Source organism: Nicotiana tomentosiformis, chromosome 2 (assembly GCF_000390325.3).
Source record: "Nicotiana tomentosiformis chromosome 2, ASM39032v3, whole genome shotgun sequence".
NCBI classification, from domain to species: Eukaryota; Viridiplantae; Streptophyta; class Magnoliopsida; order Solanales; family Solanaceae; genus Nicotiana; species Nicotiana tomentosiformis.
The window spans coordinates 53,793,977-53,809,018 of NC_090813.1; the positions used below are offsets into that span (position 1 = coordinate 53,793,977).

The 15,042-nt window shown below is 39.9% G+C and overlaps 1 protein-coding gene across 1 annotated transcript; it reads left to right on the top strand.

Moving 5' to 3' along the window:
• The first annotated feature begins 1,495 nt into the window (after positions 1 to 1,495).
• LOC138904818 (uncharacterized) lies at positions 1,496 to 6,784 on the top strand. The gene is made up of 4 exons (XM_070193318.1): positions 1,496 to 1,840; positions 2,296 to 2,862; positions 5,727 to 5,888; positions 6,584 to 6,784. The coding sequence occupies exons 1-4, from the start codon at positions 1,496 to 1,498 to the stop codon at positions 6,782 to 6,784; spliced, it is 1,275 nt and encodes a 424-aa protein (XP_070049419.1).
• The last annotated feature ends 8,258 nt before the right edge of the window (positions 6,785 to 15,042 follow it).

Genomic DNA, 15,042 nt, shown 5'->3' on the forward strand with positions numbered 1-15,042 from the left:
GTTAATGCACGAAGGGCGATGCCGTGCCATGTTATGAGAGCTAATACACGAAGGGTGATGTCGTGCCGTATCTATTGATTTATATTGTGAAGTTGAGAGTAAAAGCACGAAGGGTGATGTCGTGCAATGTTTTTCATTGTGTTTAGTTATTTTCACTGGTTAAAAGCATGTTGAATGTTCTGGTTATCATTTCCATTGTATCTCCTATATCTTGTGCCCCTTTAGCATGTCCCCCGCCCAATAATATATGTGTAGTTGTTATTGTTGTTTTCTTGTACATATACTACTATCTGCACAGGTTTACTATGTGAGTATCTTGTCATAGCCTCGTCACTACTTCGTCGAGGTTAGGCTCGACACTTACGAGTATATGGGGTCGGTTGTATTCATACTACACTTTGCACTTCTTGTGCAGATTTTGGTACCGGCCCTAGCTGATCGTGAGGCTTAGCATCTTGGACTTGCTAATTGGAGACTCAAGGTAGATCTGCTGGCGTCCGCAAACCTTGGAGTCCCCTTCTATCTCCCTTATTTTACTGTTTCTTTTCATTCAGAACAGTTGTATTTCTTTCAGACTCTGTTGTAGAAAATCTTAGAAGTTCGTGAGTTGTGACTCCAGATCCGAATTGTATAAGATATTATGGGCATTATGTTATTTCGCATTCAGTTTTAGCTTTTATTTAGTTTAATCGATTATGTTATTGAAATTAACTAAAATTGGTTTAAAGAATTCTCTAACACTGGCTTGCCTAGCAAGTGGAATGTTAGGCGTCATTACGGTCCCGAATGTGGGAATTTTGGATCGTGACAAGTTGGTATCAGCGCACTAAGTTGCCTAGGTCTCACAATTCACGAGCAGGTTTAGTAGAGTCTGGAGGATCGGTACGGAGACGTCTTTACTTATCTTCCAGAGGCTATGAAGTTTAGGAACAAATTTCACTTCTATTCTTCTCTGTCATGTGATTTTGTTCTCTCATTGCTAATTGTACTATTTTACTCTTGTTCTCTCACAGATTGCGAGAACACGTACTGCATCTTCAGCTGAGCAGCAGCCAGAGCCCCCAGTGGCAGTTCCTACGAGTGGTAGAGGTTGAAGCCGAGGCCGTGGCAGTAGCAGAGCTCAGCCCAGAGATCGAGCAACAACACCAACACTGGAGCCTCAAGTAGAGTTTGATAAGGAGGTTCCAGCCCAGACTATTCCTGTCGGACCAGCTCAGGTCCCGGAGGGGTTCATCGCCACCCAAGTACTTCAGGATGCTTTGGTCCGTTTGGTGTGACTTATACAGAGTGTGGCCCATACTGTTACATTTCCCATGGTACCAGCCATCTCTCAGGCTGGAGCATGAGCACAGACTCCTGCTACTCACACTCCGGAGCAGATGGCTCCCCAGTGTCAGACTCCAACAGCTCATCCAGTCGGAGTAGTTCGGCCAGTTGTTGCGGCATAGGCCGGTGATGGACCAGTTATTCTTCTGAGGGCTTTTTGAAATTGGACATGTTCACCAAGCTCTTCCCAGTTCACTTTAGTGGTGCACCTTCTGATGACCCACATGATTATCTTGATCGCTGCCATGAGGTTCCGCGGAACATGGGGATAGTTGAGACCAATGGGGTCGATTTTGCTGTGTTTCAGATGACGGGTTCTGCCACGAGATGGTGGAAGGATTTTGTATTGACTAGACCAGTGGGGTCTCCTGCTCATACTTGGGACCAGTTCTCTCAGATATTTCTTGAGAAATTCCTTCCTGTCACACTAAGAGAGGATTTTCGTAGGCAGTTCGAGCGTCTCCAGCATGGCAGTATGTCCGTCACTCAGTATGAGACCCGTTTTGTAGATCTGGCACGTCATGCTATTCTTTTGCTTCTTATCGAGAGAGAGAGAGAGAGAGAGAGAGAGAGAGAGAGAGAGAGAGAGAGAGAGAGAGAGGGAGGAGGTTTATTGAAGGACTTGCTCAACCTATCGGATTGTAGATGGCTAAGGAGTCTAGGAGTGAGATTTCTTTTCAGGCGGCTGCCAATGTCGCCAGGCGAGTCGAGATGGTTCTTGCTCAGGGAGGTCAGGGGTCTAACAAGAGACCTCGGCATTCCAGTGGATTTAGCGGTGCTTCATCTGGAGGCAGGGGTACTTTTGGTAGAGGCCATCCTCCCAGGCCGTTTCATTCGGCACTCCAGGCATCCCATAGTGCTTCAGGTGGTCGTGGCCCTCATATGCCTTATTCCGACCAGCTAGCCTACAATACACCACCAGCTCCTATTAGTGCACCTCTGCTCCAGAGTTTTCAGGGTGGTCGACAGGGTCAGTTCCAGGGTCAGCAGTCACAGCAGCCGAGGTCCTGTTATACTTGTGGTGATCCGAGGCACATTACTAGATTTTGCCATCGTGCATCGAGCAGTTCACAGCATCAGGGTTGTCGTGCCATGGTCCCGACACCAGGTGCTTCACCGCCTGCTCATCCAGCTAGAGGTAGGGGTCAGGCAGCCAGAGGTAGAGGTCAGGCCGCTAGAGATGGAGGTCAACCAGCTAAGGCTCGTCCTAGAAATATAGTTCAGAGTGGTGGGCCCCAGCCCCGATGCTATGATTTTCCAGCTAGGCCTCTGGCTGAGTCATCTGACGCTGTCATCACAAGTACTGTTTCAGTTTGCTGTAGAGATGCTTCAGTTCTATTTGATCCAGGTTCTACTTACTCCTATGTGTCATCCTATTTCCCTTCATATTTGGTTTTGCCTCGTGATTCATTGAGTGCTCCTGTGTATGTGTCCACACATGTGGGAGATGCTATTGTTATAGACCGCATTTATCGTTCGTGTGTGGTCACCATTGGGAATCTTGAGACTAGTGTAGATCTTCTACTTCTCGATATGGTAGATTTTGATATTATTTTGGGTATGGATTGGTTGTCACCTTATCATGCTATATTGGATTGTCACGCTAAGACAATGACCTTAGCCTTACCGGGGTTGCCTCAATTAGAGTGGAGAGGGATTCCTGGCCATTCTACCAGTAGGGTTATCTCTTACATGAGGGCTCGACATATGGTCGAGAAGGGGTGTCTAGCTTATTTGGCTTATGTCCACGATTCTAGTGCAGAGGTTCCTTCCATGCATTCAGTACCAGTTGTCCGTGAGTTTCCATAGGTGTTTCCTGCACACCTGTCAGGGATGCCACCGACAGGGATATCGACTTCTGTATTGATTTGGCTCTGGGCACTCAGCCCATTTCTATTCTGCCACACCGCATGGCCCCGCCAGAGTTGAAAGAATTGAAGGAACAATTGTAGGATCTGCTTGATAAGGGCTTCATTAGACCTAGTGTCTCACCTTGGGGTGTCCCTATGTTGTTTGTGAAGAAGAAGGATGGATCGATGAGGATGTTCATAGATTACCGGCAGTTGAACAAAGTCACCATCAAGAACAAGTATCCATCGCAGAGGATTGATGACTTATTTGATCAGCTACAGGGTGCCAAGGTGTTTTCTAAGATCGATTTGAGGTCTGGCTACCATCAGTTGAGGATTAGGGCATCCGATGTCCCTAAGATAGCTTTTCGGACTCGGTACGGGCATTATGAGTTTCTAGTGATGTCATTTGGGCTAACAAATGCCCCAGCAACATTTATGGATTTGATGAACCGAGTGTTCAAGCCCTATCTTGATTCCTTTATGATCATGTTTATTGATGATATCTTGATCTACTTCTGCAATCGAGAGGAGCATGAGCAGTATCTTCGGATTGTAGTTCAGACTCTAAGAGATAGCCAGTTATATGCTAAGTTTTCAAAGTGCGAGTTTTGGTTGGGTTCAGTCACTTTCTTGGGTCACATTGTATCAGCAGAGGGCATTTAGGTAGACCCTAAGAAGATTGAGGCAGTTCAGAACTGGCCTAGACCCACTTCAGCCATGCAGATCTAGCATGGGGTTGGCGGGTTATTAGCGTCGGTTTGTGGAGGGGTTTTCATCTATAACAGCCCCATTGACCAGGTTGACCCAGAAGGGTGACTCGTTCAGATGGTCAGACGAGTGTGAGGCGAGCTTTCATAAGTTCAAGATTGCTCTAACTACAATGCCGGTGTTGGTGTTGCCCACAGGTTCAGGATCATATACGGTATATTATAATGCATCCCGTATTGGGCTCAGTGCAATATTGATGCAGGATGGAAGGGTGATTGTATATGCGTCGCGGCAGTTGAAGGTCCATGAGAAGAATTACCCTGTTCATGACTTAGAGCTGGCATCCATTATTCATGCGTTGAGGATTTGGAGGCACTATCTTTACGGCGTGTCGTGTGAGGTTTTCAAGGATCATCGGAGCCTACAATATTTGTTCAAGCAGAAGGAGCTCAATTTGCGGCATCGGAGGTGATTGGAGCTATTGAAAGACTATGATATCACCATCTTATATCATCTCGGGAAGGCTAATGTGGTGGCTGATGACTTGAGTAGAAAGTCAGTGAGTATGGATATCCTTGCATACATTCTAGTCGGTGAGAGACCGCTTACATTAGATGTTCAGGCTTTGGCCAATCAGTTCGTGAGATTGGATATTTCTAAGACCAGTCGTGTCCTAGCTTGTACAGTCGCTCGGTCTTCCTTGTTTGAGCACATCAGGGAGCGGCAGTATGACGACCCTCATTTGCTTGTCCTTAAGGACAAAGTGCGGCACGGTGGTGCCAAGCAAGTTACTGTTGGAGATGATGGAGTTTTGAGGATGCAGGGTTGTGTTTGTGTATCTAATGTGGATGGACTTCGTGAGTTGATTCTTGGGTAGGCTCACAGTTCCCGGTATTCTATTCATCTGAGTGCTGCCAAGATGTATCAGGGCTTGTGGCAACATCATTGGTAGAGGAGGATGAAGATGGATATAGTTGCATATGTAGCTCGGTGTCTAAATTGTCAGCAAGTAAAGTATGAGCATCAAAGACATGGTGGTTTTCTTCAGAAGTTGGAAATTCCTGAGTGGAAGTGGGAGCGTATCACTATGGATTTCGTTGTTGGACTCCCACGAACTCAGAGTAAGTTCGATGCAATTTGGGTCATTGTGGACAGGCTGACCAAGTCCGCGCACTTCATTCCTATGGCGGTTACCTATTCTTTAGAGCAGTTGGCAGAGATTTATATCTGCGAGATCGTCTGTCTTCACGGTGTGCCCATGTCTATCATTTCTGATCGAGGTACGCAATTCACCTCGCACTTTTAGAGAGCAGTACAATGTGAGTTGGGCACGCAGGTGGAGATAAGCACAACATTTCATCCTCAGACGGACGGATAGTCCGAGCACACTATTCAGATATTAGAGGATATGCTCCGCACTTATGTTATAGACTTCAGAGGTTCTTGGGATCAGTTCTTGTTACTTGTAGAGTTTTCTTACAACAACAGCTACAAGTCGAGCATTCAGATGGCTCCCTATGAGGAATTATACGGTAGACAGTGTCGGTCGCCAATTGGGTGGTTCGAGCCGGGGGAGGCTCGGTTGTTGGGTACAGATTTGGTACAAGATACCTTGGATAAGGTCAAGATTATTCAGGATCGACTTCGCACAGCTCAGTCCAAGCAGAAGATTTATGCCGACCGTAGAGTTTGTGATGTTTCATTCATGGTCGGAGAGAGAGTGTTGCTCCGGGTATCACCCATGAAGGGTGTGATGAGGTTCGGGAAAAAAGGCAAGTTGAGCCCTCGGTATATCGGGCCTTTCGAGAATCTTGAGAGAGTGGGAGATGTGGCTTACAGGCTTGCGTTGCCACTGGCTTATCAGCAGTTCATCCGGTGATACATGTGTCCATGCTACAGAAGTATCACGGTGATCCGTCCCACGTGTTAGATTTTAGCTCTGTCCAGTTGGACAAGGATTTAACTTACGAGGAGGAGCCGGTTGCTATTCTTGCCCAGCAGGTTCGTCGGTTGAGGTCGAAGAGTTATCCTTCAGTCCGAGTGCAGTGGAGTGGTCATCTAGTCGAGGCAGCTACTTGGGAGTCCGAGTCAAACATGCGGAGTAGATATCCCCACCTTTTCACCTACCCAGGTACTTTTCTGTTTGAGTTGACTTCGATCAACGTTTTGAGTAAACGAACCCGGATTTGTATTTTGATGGTCCCGGTTGGTCCGTATCGTGATTTGGGACTTGGGCATATTCCCGGAATCGAATTCAAAGCCCCTTGCCCGAGTTATCAGACTTTGTTGAAATTTGAATGTTTCAAAGCTTAATGACTTTGAAAGTTTGACCAATGTTTGACTTTATTGATATCGGGTTCGTATTTTAGTTTCGGAACCCGGTATAGTTCTAATACTTTACTTATGACTTGTCTGTCAAATTTGGTGAGAAACGAAGTTGGTTTGACGTGATCCAGACGTTCGGTTGTGATAATAGAAGTTTTAAAGTTTTCTTAAAAATTTCATTTGATTTGATGCTAAATTCGTAGTTCTATGTGTTATTTTGGCGATTTGATCACGCGAGCAAGTTCGTATGATGTTTTCAGACTTGTGTGCACAATTGGTTTAAAGCTCTGAGGGCTCGGGTGAGTTTCGGATAGGCTACGAAGTGGAATTTTACTTAGAACATTGTTGGTGTGCTTTAGTTTTTGGTGCAGGCCTTAGATCTTGCAATTGCGAGGTCAGGCTTCGTATTTGCGACCTCTGATGGGTTTGCATTTGCGAGCAATTCTTCGCATTTGCGAAAAGTGCCTGGGCCAGGCTTAGTTCGCATTTGCGAGCAAGAGGTCGCATTTGCGGGGAGCCAATGTTCGCAATTGCGGACAAAACTTGACATTTGCAAAGTGGAGCTGGGGTAGGCAGTTGTCACAATTGCAATCAAATGGTCACAATTGCGGAAGGTCAGAGTTCGCATTTGCGAAGAAAGCAGGGGTGTGATGATCTTCGCATTTACGGGGCTCTCATTTGTGAACCCCAGGTCGCAAATGCGATACCTATAACTCACCAAAATGAGACTTAGACGGGATTTTTGGTTCATTCTTCAAATTTTCAAAATCTAAAACCTTAAAGGCGATTTTTCCAAGGCTTTTTCTTCCCAAATCATTGGCAAGTGATTCTAACCTACTTCCTTTCAATCTTTCACTATATTTCGCAAGTTTTCAACCTAAAATCTAAAGTTTTCATGGTGGAATTGGGGGTTTTGGGTAGAAATTAGGGATTTGGTAAATTGTGAATTTAGACCTCAAATTGAGGTCGGATTCCAAAATAAATTACATAACCGGGCTCGGGGGTGAATGGGTAATTAGGTTTTGGTCCGAATTTCGGGTTCAGACCAAGCGAGCTTGGGAGTTGACTTTTGTTGACCTTTTCAATAATTACCTAAATTGAATCCTTTGCAATCATGGGTAGTTCCTAAGGCTTAATTTGAATCGTTTGGTTGGTAATTTGATAGATTCTATTGGTTCGAAGGCTCGTGTGAAAGGCAAAATTGTGATTGAGCTTTGAGTGGACCTTTGGAGCGAGGTAAATATCGTGGTTAACCTTGACTCGAGGGATTAGGACTTGTTTGCCTATTTGCTATATGTTTAGATGTTGGGTACATTGTATATGTGAGGTAACGAGTACTTATGCATTGTTGTCGGGTTAAAGCATGCGGGTGAAACTTGTTCTTTGTAGTTTTTTACTTACTTTGATCTTGTCATCCTTGCTTAGACTACTTACTTACTAATTGATTGTTCTTATCGTGTTTACGGGCTTTGTGATAATTGAGTACTGATTCCAAAGTTGAGATTGGTATTGTGGAATCATTGTTGAAGTAAGGCTTGTTCTTGTTGATTCTATCTCCCTGCTATTACTTGTTCATTGTTATGTGGTAATGGAAAGTGTTAATGCACGAAGGGAGATGCCGTTCCATGTTGGGAGACTTAATGCACAGAGGGTGATGTCGTGCCGTATTATGAGTGTTAATGCACTAAGGGTGATGCCGTGGCATATTATGAATATTAACGTACGAAGGGTGATGTTGTGCCATATTGTGAGTGTTAATGCACGAAGGGTGATGTCGTGCCATGTTATGACAGCTAATGCACGAAGGGTGATGTCGTGCCGTATCTAATGATTTATATTGTGAGGTTGAGAGTAAAAGCATGAAGGGTAATGTCGTGCAATTTTCTTCATTGTGTTTAGTTGTTTTCACTGGCTAAAAGCATGTTGACTGTTCTGGTTATCATTTTTGTTGTATCTCTTATATCTTGTGCCTCTTTAGCATGTCCCCCGCCCAATAATATATGTGTAGCTGTTATTGTTGTTTTCTTATACATATACTGTTATCTGCACAGGTTTACTATGTGAGTGTCTTGTCATAGCCTCGTCACTACTTCGTCGGGGTTAGACTCGATACTTACGAGTATATGGGGTCAGTTGTACTCGTACTACACTCTACACTTCTTGTGCATATTTTGGTACCGGCCCTTGCTGATCGTGAGGCTTAGCAGCTTGGACTTGCTTATTGGAGACTCAAGGTAGATCTGCTGGCGTCCACAGACCTTGCAGTCCCTTTCTATCTCCCATATTTTACTGTTTCTTTTTATTCAGAATAGTTGTATTTCTTTCAGACTCTGTTGTAGAAAATCTTAGAAGCTCGTGAGTTGTGACTCCAGATCAGAATTGTATAAGATATTATGGGCATTATGTTATTCCGCATTCAGTTTTAGCTTCTATTTAATTTAATCGATTCTGTTATTGAAATTGACTAAAATTAGTTTAAAGAATTCTCTAACACTGGCTTGCCTAGCAAGTGGAATGTTAGGCGCCATCACGGTCCCGAAGGTGGGAATTCCGGGTCGTGACAGTTTTCTTTCTGGTTCAGCTTGGTATTCATTGATCGTATAGGTTCTTGTGATTTGAATTATTGATTTAAATGTGCTCATTGAGTATTCGGTACTGATATGGTGGGATCGGGTTGCACGCCGCAACAGATGAAATAAGGGTGGATTGATATGGCAGAATAAGGGTGACTTTGTACTGATACGGTAGGATCGGGTTGCACGCCGCAACATGTGAAATAAGGGTGGATTGGTACGGTGAAATAAGGGTGAATTATGATATTGATTTTGTTATATGATGGAATCGGGTTGCGCGCCGCAACATATATATTTATTGTTTATGATTGTGATATTGCTACGGTGGAATAAGGTAGGATTGTGTTATACGATGGGATCGGGTTGTGCGCTGCAACAATCTATATGTTTCTATTTCCTTGAGCTGTGTTGGTTTTCGGTATTTTCTTATGGAACTTTAAAGATTGGTAATTCTGATTGACACTGGTTCTTTTTTGAGGACTTAGCTATTTTCTTCAGTTAATTGCCTTATTTTGTTCTGTATTTCTCCTTTCTTGTCTTTATTATATACTGCGTACAGATTATAGTGTAGGTGCCCCGTCTTAGCCTCGTCACTACTTTGTCGAGGTTAGGCTCGGCACTTACAGAGTACATGGGGTCGGTTGTACTCATACTACACTCTGCACTTCTTGTGCAGATTTAGGAGTCGGTCCCAGCGGCGCCTATTAGCGTGCTTGGATTGACCAGCTTTGCGGAGACTTGAGGTACAGCTGCTCAGCGTCCGCAACTCCTAGAGTCCTCTTCCCTTTTTATTTAGTTGTGTACTTTCTTTCAGACAACTTTATGTTTTATTCAGACCCTTATTTGTACTATTCTAGTAGCTCGTGCACTTGTGACACCGGGTCCAGGGTTATACCAGATATTTTATTGTTGTAGCAAGTGAAATATTAGGTGTCATCACGATCACGACGGTGGAAATTTCGGGTCATGACATATAATTATCATCATGATCACACATTGCTGCAAATGTAGTCCATTTCCTCTAATTTTTTAAAACCTTAGTATTACTTATTTTACTTTAGATATTGGCGATAACTAGAATTGCTTTTCCCCTCTACAATAGCAATATCTAATAATATGATAAAAGCACTTGATAAATACATTAGGTCTTCATGCAAATCCACATGAAGTAGGTGCTGGGGAATTAAGCCCTATTAATGCTCTAGATATCCATTATCCAGGCTTAATATTTGAAACAACCATGAATGATTACTATAACTTTATTTATTATTATGGCTACAAAGAGAAACAAACTTAGATTAGTAATATCAAAGAAAAATAATTTTTATTGCCCCAGAAATGTTGCTAATGACAAGCAACTCATATCAGACATAAACTATCCTTCAATCTCTAAACAGAAACTTAAGCAAAATCAAGGGTTTGTAAAGGTCAAAAGAGTTGTCACAAATATTGGTAATTCTCCAAATTTCACATATTGCTCCACCTGGTTTGATGGGAAGAAAGTATCTCAAAGTTACAAATTTGAAATTTTAACGTGGTCACATGGAACTCATAAAGCGAGATATATGGTATTTGCAGTGAGCATTGAATAGTTTGCCATTTGTATTTTGTTGAGGGGGGAGATATCATTTAAAGATATTCTGATCCCTAGCTAATTTCAAATTGAACAAAATCATGTCAATTTTCAGTTCGAATAGTGTTCTTCTAAGGTTCTAAACTCTTTATATTTTCTAGCTTTTGCTATTTATGAAACTATGAAGCATAATCTTTTATTTTCATGCACTTCTCTCCTTTTCAATGAAGATAAATACTCCTTCTGTCTTTGTCACGTCCCGAAATTCCCACCTTTGTACCGTGATGGCGCCTAACATTTCACTTGCTAGGCAAGCCAACATTAGAATAATATTATCCATTTTAAAATAATTTTTAAATTTATTAATAATAAATAATTAAATGCGGAAGTAAAGTCTGAAATGTTGTGAAAATTCATAAAATAACGGTATCTAAATACCATCCTAGAATTGATGTCACAAGTGCACGAGCTTATAGAATAATATAAATAAAGGTCTGAATAAAATAGAGCTGTCTGAAACAAATACACAGTTAAAGTAAGTAGACGGGGACTTCAGAACTGCGGACGTCGTGCAGTTATACCTCAAGTCTCCTCTGGATAGCTGAAATCCGAGCAAGTCTATGGTACGTCGTTGGGACCAACTCCGAAATCTGCACAAGAAGCGCAGAGTGTAGTATCAGTACAACCGACCCCATGTACTCGTAAGTGCCGAACCTAACCTCGACGAAGTAGTGACGAGGCTAAGGCAGGTCACTTACATTAACTTATATGCAATAATAGTAATAACCACAATAATAGAAATAAATCCGGTAACTGATTCTTATAGTCAAAGTCAACTTAGCAATCATATCCAATTATTATTTCAATCAATTCCAGTTGCAGCGTGCAACTCGCTCCCACAATATATTCATATTCAATTCTGTTGCGGCGTGCAACCCGCTCCTCCAATATATTTATTTTAATCAAGTCTGTTGCGGCGTGCAACCCGATCCACCAATATATATATATATATATATATATATCGACTTTTAAGCAAGTCTGCTGCGGCGTGCAACCCGATCCACCAATATGAACTTTTAATCAAGTCTGTTGCGGTGTGCAATCCGGTCCCCCAATATGGACTTTTAATAAATCTGTTGTGGCGTGCAACCCGATCCCCCAATATATTCATTTCAATCAATTCTGTTGCGGCGTGCAACCCACTCCTCCAATATATTTATTTACCAATTCTTATAGAAGAAATTGCCCCAATAAATACAACGATTAATATAAAATTATAATACAACAAGCATACAATAATTATGATTTAATTATGAAACAAACAATGACAAATAGCTATTTATTATGGAAATCACGAAGAAATTAGGCAGTTTAATATTTAATATGTTAAATGTCAGGTAGCAATTAATGCACATAAATCAAATAAGCATGTAGCAATTATTGCGGGAATTCAAGAACTAATATTTGACAAAGGATAGGAGAAAAATAATTTTATAACAATTAATTCGTGTATTAAAACAATTTAGGATTTTCAAATAATTGTACAAATAATTAATTTGACAACGTATAGATACTCGTCACCTCGCCTATACGTCATTCACATACTTTTCACATAACAAATAATTTAAGGGTTCTATTCCCTTAAGTCAAGGTTAAACGTGATACTTACCTCGCTTTGCAATTTCAATCAATTACTCGACCATAATTTTTCCTATTAAATTTGTCTCCAAAAGTTTCAAATCTATTCACAAACAATTCGATACACTCAATACGAATCATAGGAATTAATTCCATATTAATTTACTAAAGTTTCAAATAAAATCTGAAATTCACTTTAAAAATTGACAGTGGGGCCCACGTCTCGAATCGTGGAAAAACTTACGAATACGAACACCCATTCCGATACGAGTCCAACCATACAAAAATTATCCAATTCCGATGTCAAATGGATCTTCAAATCATAAATTTTTATTTTTGGAAAGTTTTACTTTCTTCCATCTAAATCCGAAATAAACGATGAATATAGACATGGATTTATGAAATATAATTACTTTTGGTTATAGAACACTTACCCAATTTAAAGTCGTGAAAAATGGCTTTGGAATCACCAAAATTCGAGACTCAAAACTCAAAAATGAGTAAAAATGGCTAAAACCCGATTTTATGTGTTTTGTCTAGCATTTCCGCTTTTGCGGAAATTTGACCACATATGCGGTTCCGCTTCTGCATAAAATTAACTGCAGGTGCGGTTTCCGCTTCTGCGGATAATTGACCGCATGTGCGATTACACTAGAAGGCCAAAATTTAAGATTTTTCCTTAAGTCCAAATTTTGGTCCGTTAACCATCCGGAATCCACCCGAGCCTCCCCGAGACCTCAACCAATTATACCAACAAGTTCTAAAACATCATATGAACTTAGTCGAGACCTCAAATCACATCAAACAATGCTAAAGTTACAATTCACACCTCGATTCGAACTTTTGCGTTTCAAAATTTTCAATTTACAAATCTTGTGCTGAAACATGTTAAATGAATCTGAAATGACTTCAAATTTGGCACACAAGTCATAAATGACATAACAGAGCTAGTTCAATTTTCGGTTCCGACCCCGATATCAAAAAGTCAAATCCGTGGTCAACTTTGAAAATCTTTAGCCTTTAAATTTTTAGTTTTCGTTAAATGGCCATATTTCGAGTTAGGGGCCTCCAAATTAAATTTTCGGGCATATGCCCAAGTCGCAAATCACGAGACGGACTTACCGAAACCGTCAAAATACTTATCCGGGTCCGTTTGCTCAAAATATTGACCAAAATCAACTCAGTTGAGTTCTAAGGCTTTATTTCATATTTTAGTCCATTTTTCACGTAAAAACTTTTCGGAAAATTATACGGACTGCGCACACAAGTCGAAGAATGATGAATAGTACTTTTCGAGGTCTTAGAACACAGAATTAATTATCAAATTTAAAGATGACCTTTTGGGTCATCACAATCTTACTGCCATTTTAGCTTTTTTATAGCATGTTTGGCCAAGCTTCTAAAATCAGCTTATTTTGAGAAGTGCTTTTCAAATAAAATATTTTTGGTGAGAAGTAGTTTGTGTTTGACTATTTAATTTGAAAAGTACTTTTGAGTAGTAATGAGTGTTTGGCCAAGCTTTTAAAAGTGCTTATAAGTGTATTTTTCTCAAAAGAGCTTTTCAAAAAAGTACTTTTAGAGAGAAATTATTTTTTTCTGCTTTTCAAAAATTGCTTCTGCTTCTCCTCAAAAGCACTTTTTTTTCCTTTCAAAAGTTTGGCCAAACACCTTATTGTTAGAAAATAATATTTTTGCCTCAAAAGAAGCTTCGCCAAAAAGGCTATTAGTGTCCATTAAGAAAAATAATAAATATAAAGTATAGCTTACTAAGTTACCTTTATTAAATGCTTTTTGATAATTGAGTAGAATTAAAGAGAACTATTCCCTCCGCCTAAAAATGATGAGACTTTTCGAATTTCAAAAGTCAAATGATTTGTTCTTTGATCACGGCTGTTTCATATGTCTTTTAAATATTTTGAGTTGTTAATTATTATGACTTATTGTACTTTTTATGTAGTTATATTATATCTAAAAATAATTAAAGATTATATGTATGAATTTCTGGTCAAAGTTAATAATACATCTGAAATGAATAAAAGGAACTTACACCGAATATCATCTATAAGGAAGTATTAATTAGGTGATACACTTCATTGCATGTTTGTACCTCATACAATCAAAATAAGTAAGAAAAAAACTCATTTATCTAATTAAACTTTAGTTATTCATCTTCATAGGTTTATAGCCTATTTGGGCAAGTTTCTTTTTGGCCAAAAATGCTTTTTATTGCCAAAAGTACTTTTTTCAAAGTTTAGGTGTTTGGCCAAGCTTTTAAAAGAGAAAAAAGTGCTTTTGATTTGAAGCAGTTTTTGACAAGCAAACAAAATTGCTTTTTCCCAAAAGTACTTTGAAAAAAATATACTTATAAGCACTTTTAAAAGTTTGACCAAATATTAGTTGTTGCTCAAAAGTATTTTTCAAATTAATTTGTCAAACTATTTCTCGCCAAAAGTATTTTTTTAAAAGTATTTTTTGAGAAAAACACTTTTCAAATATAGACTGTTTTTAGAAGCTTGGTCAAACAGGCTATTAAATGATATCTCATCATCTTGATCTAGACAAACAAGTCACGATATGACGTTCCATAATATTAATCATTCAATTAAACTTATAATTATTTGCTCAAAACTTTATTTTAATAATGTAGTTATTATCTTACAAAAAAGAATTCTACATAACTCGGAATACACGTATAACACACTTGTCGAGAAATTAGTTATACTAAAAGTGAGAAGACCTTAAGTGTAAATTTGAATTACTAAAATATTCATAAAATATTGAATATCATTTTCCTCATTTAAACACTATTCCTATAATGCTAATATATAATATAGTAAAAACACTTCATAATAGATATGGTACTATCAAGAATCATACAGATAGTGGAATTGAGCCTCTTTACTGCCTATCATTATTAGATTCTTTGCTAATAACGTGGATTAAAAAATATGTTAAGTGAATCTAAACTTCAATTCAAATGAAAAGACTACAGTTTTAAGTCTCTAATGTTCTTGGAGTCTATAGATACATATCCAGGCTCTTGGTA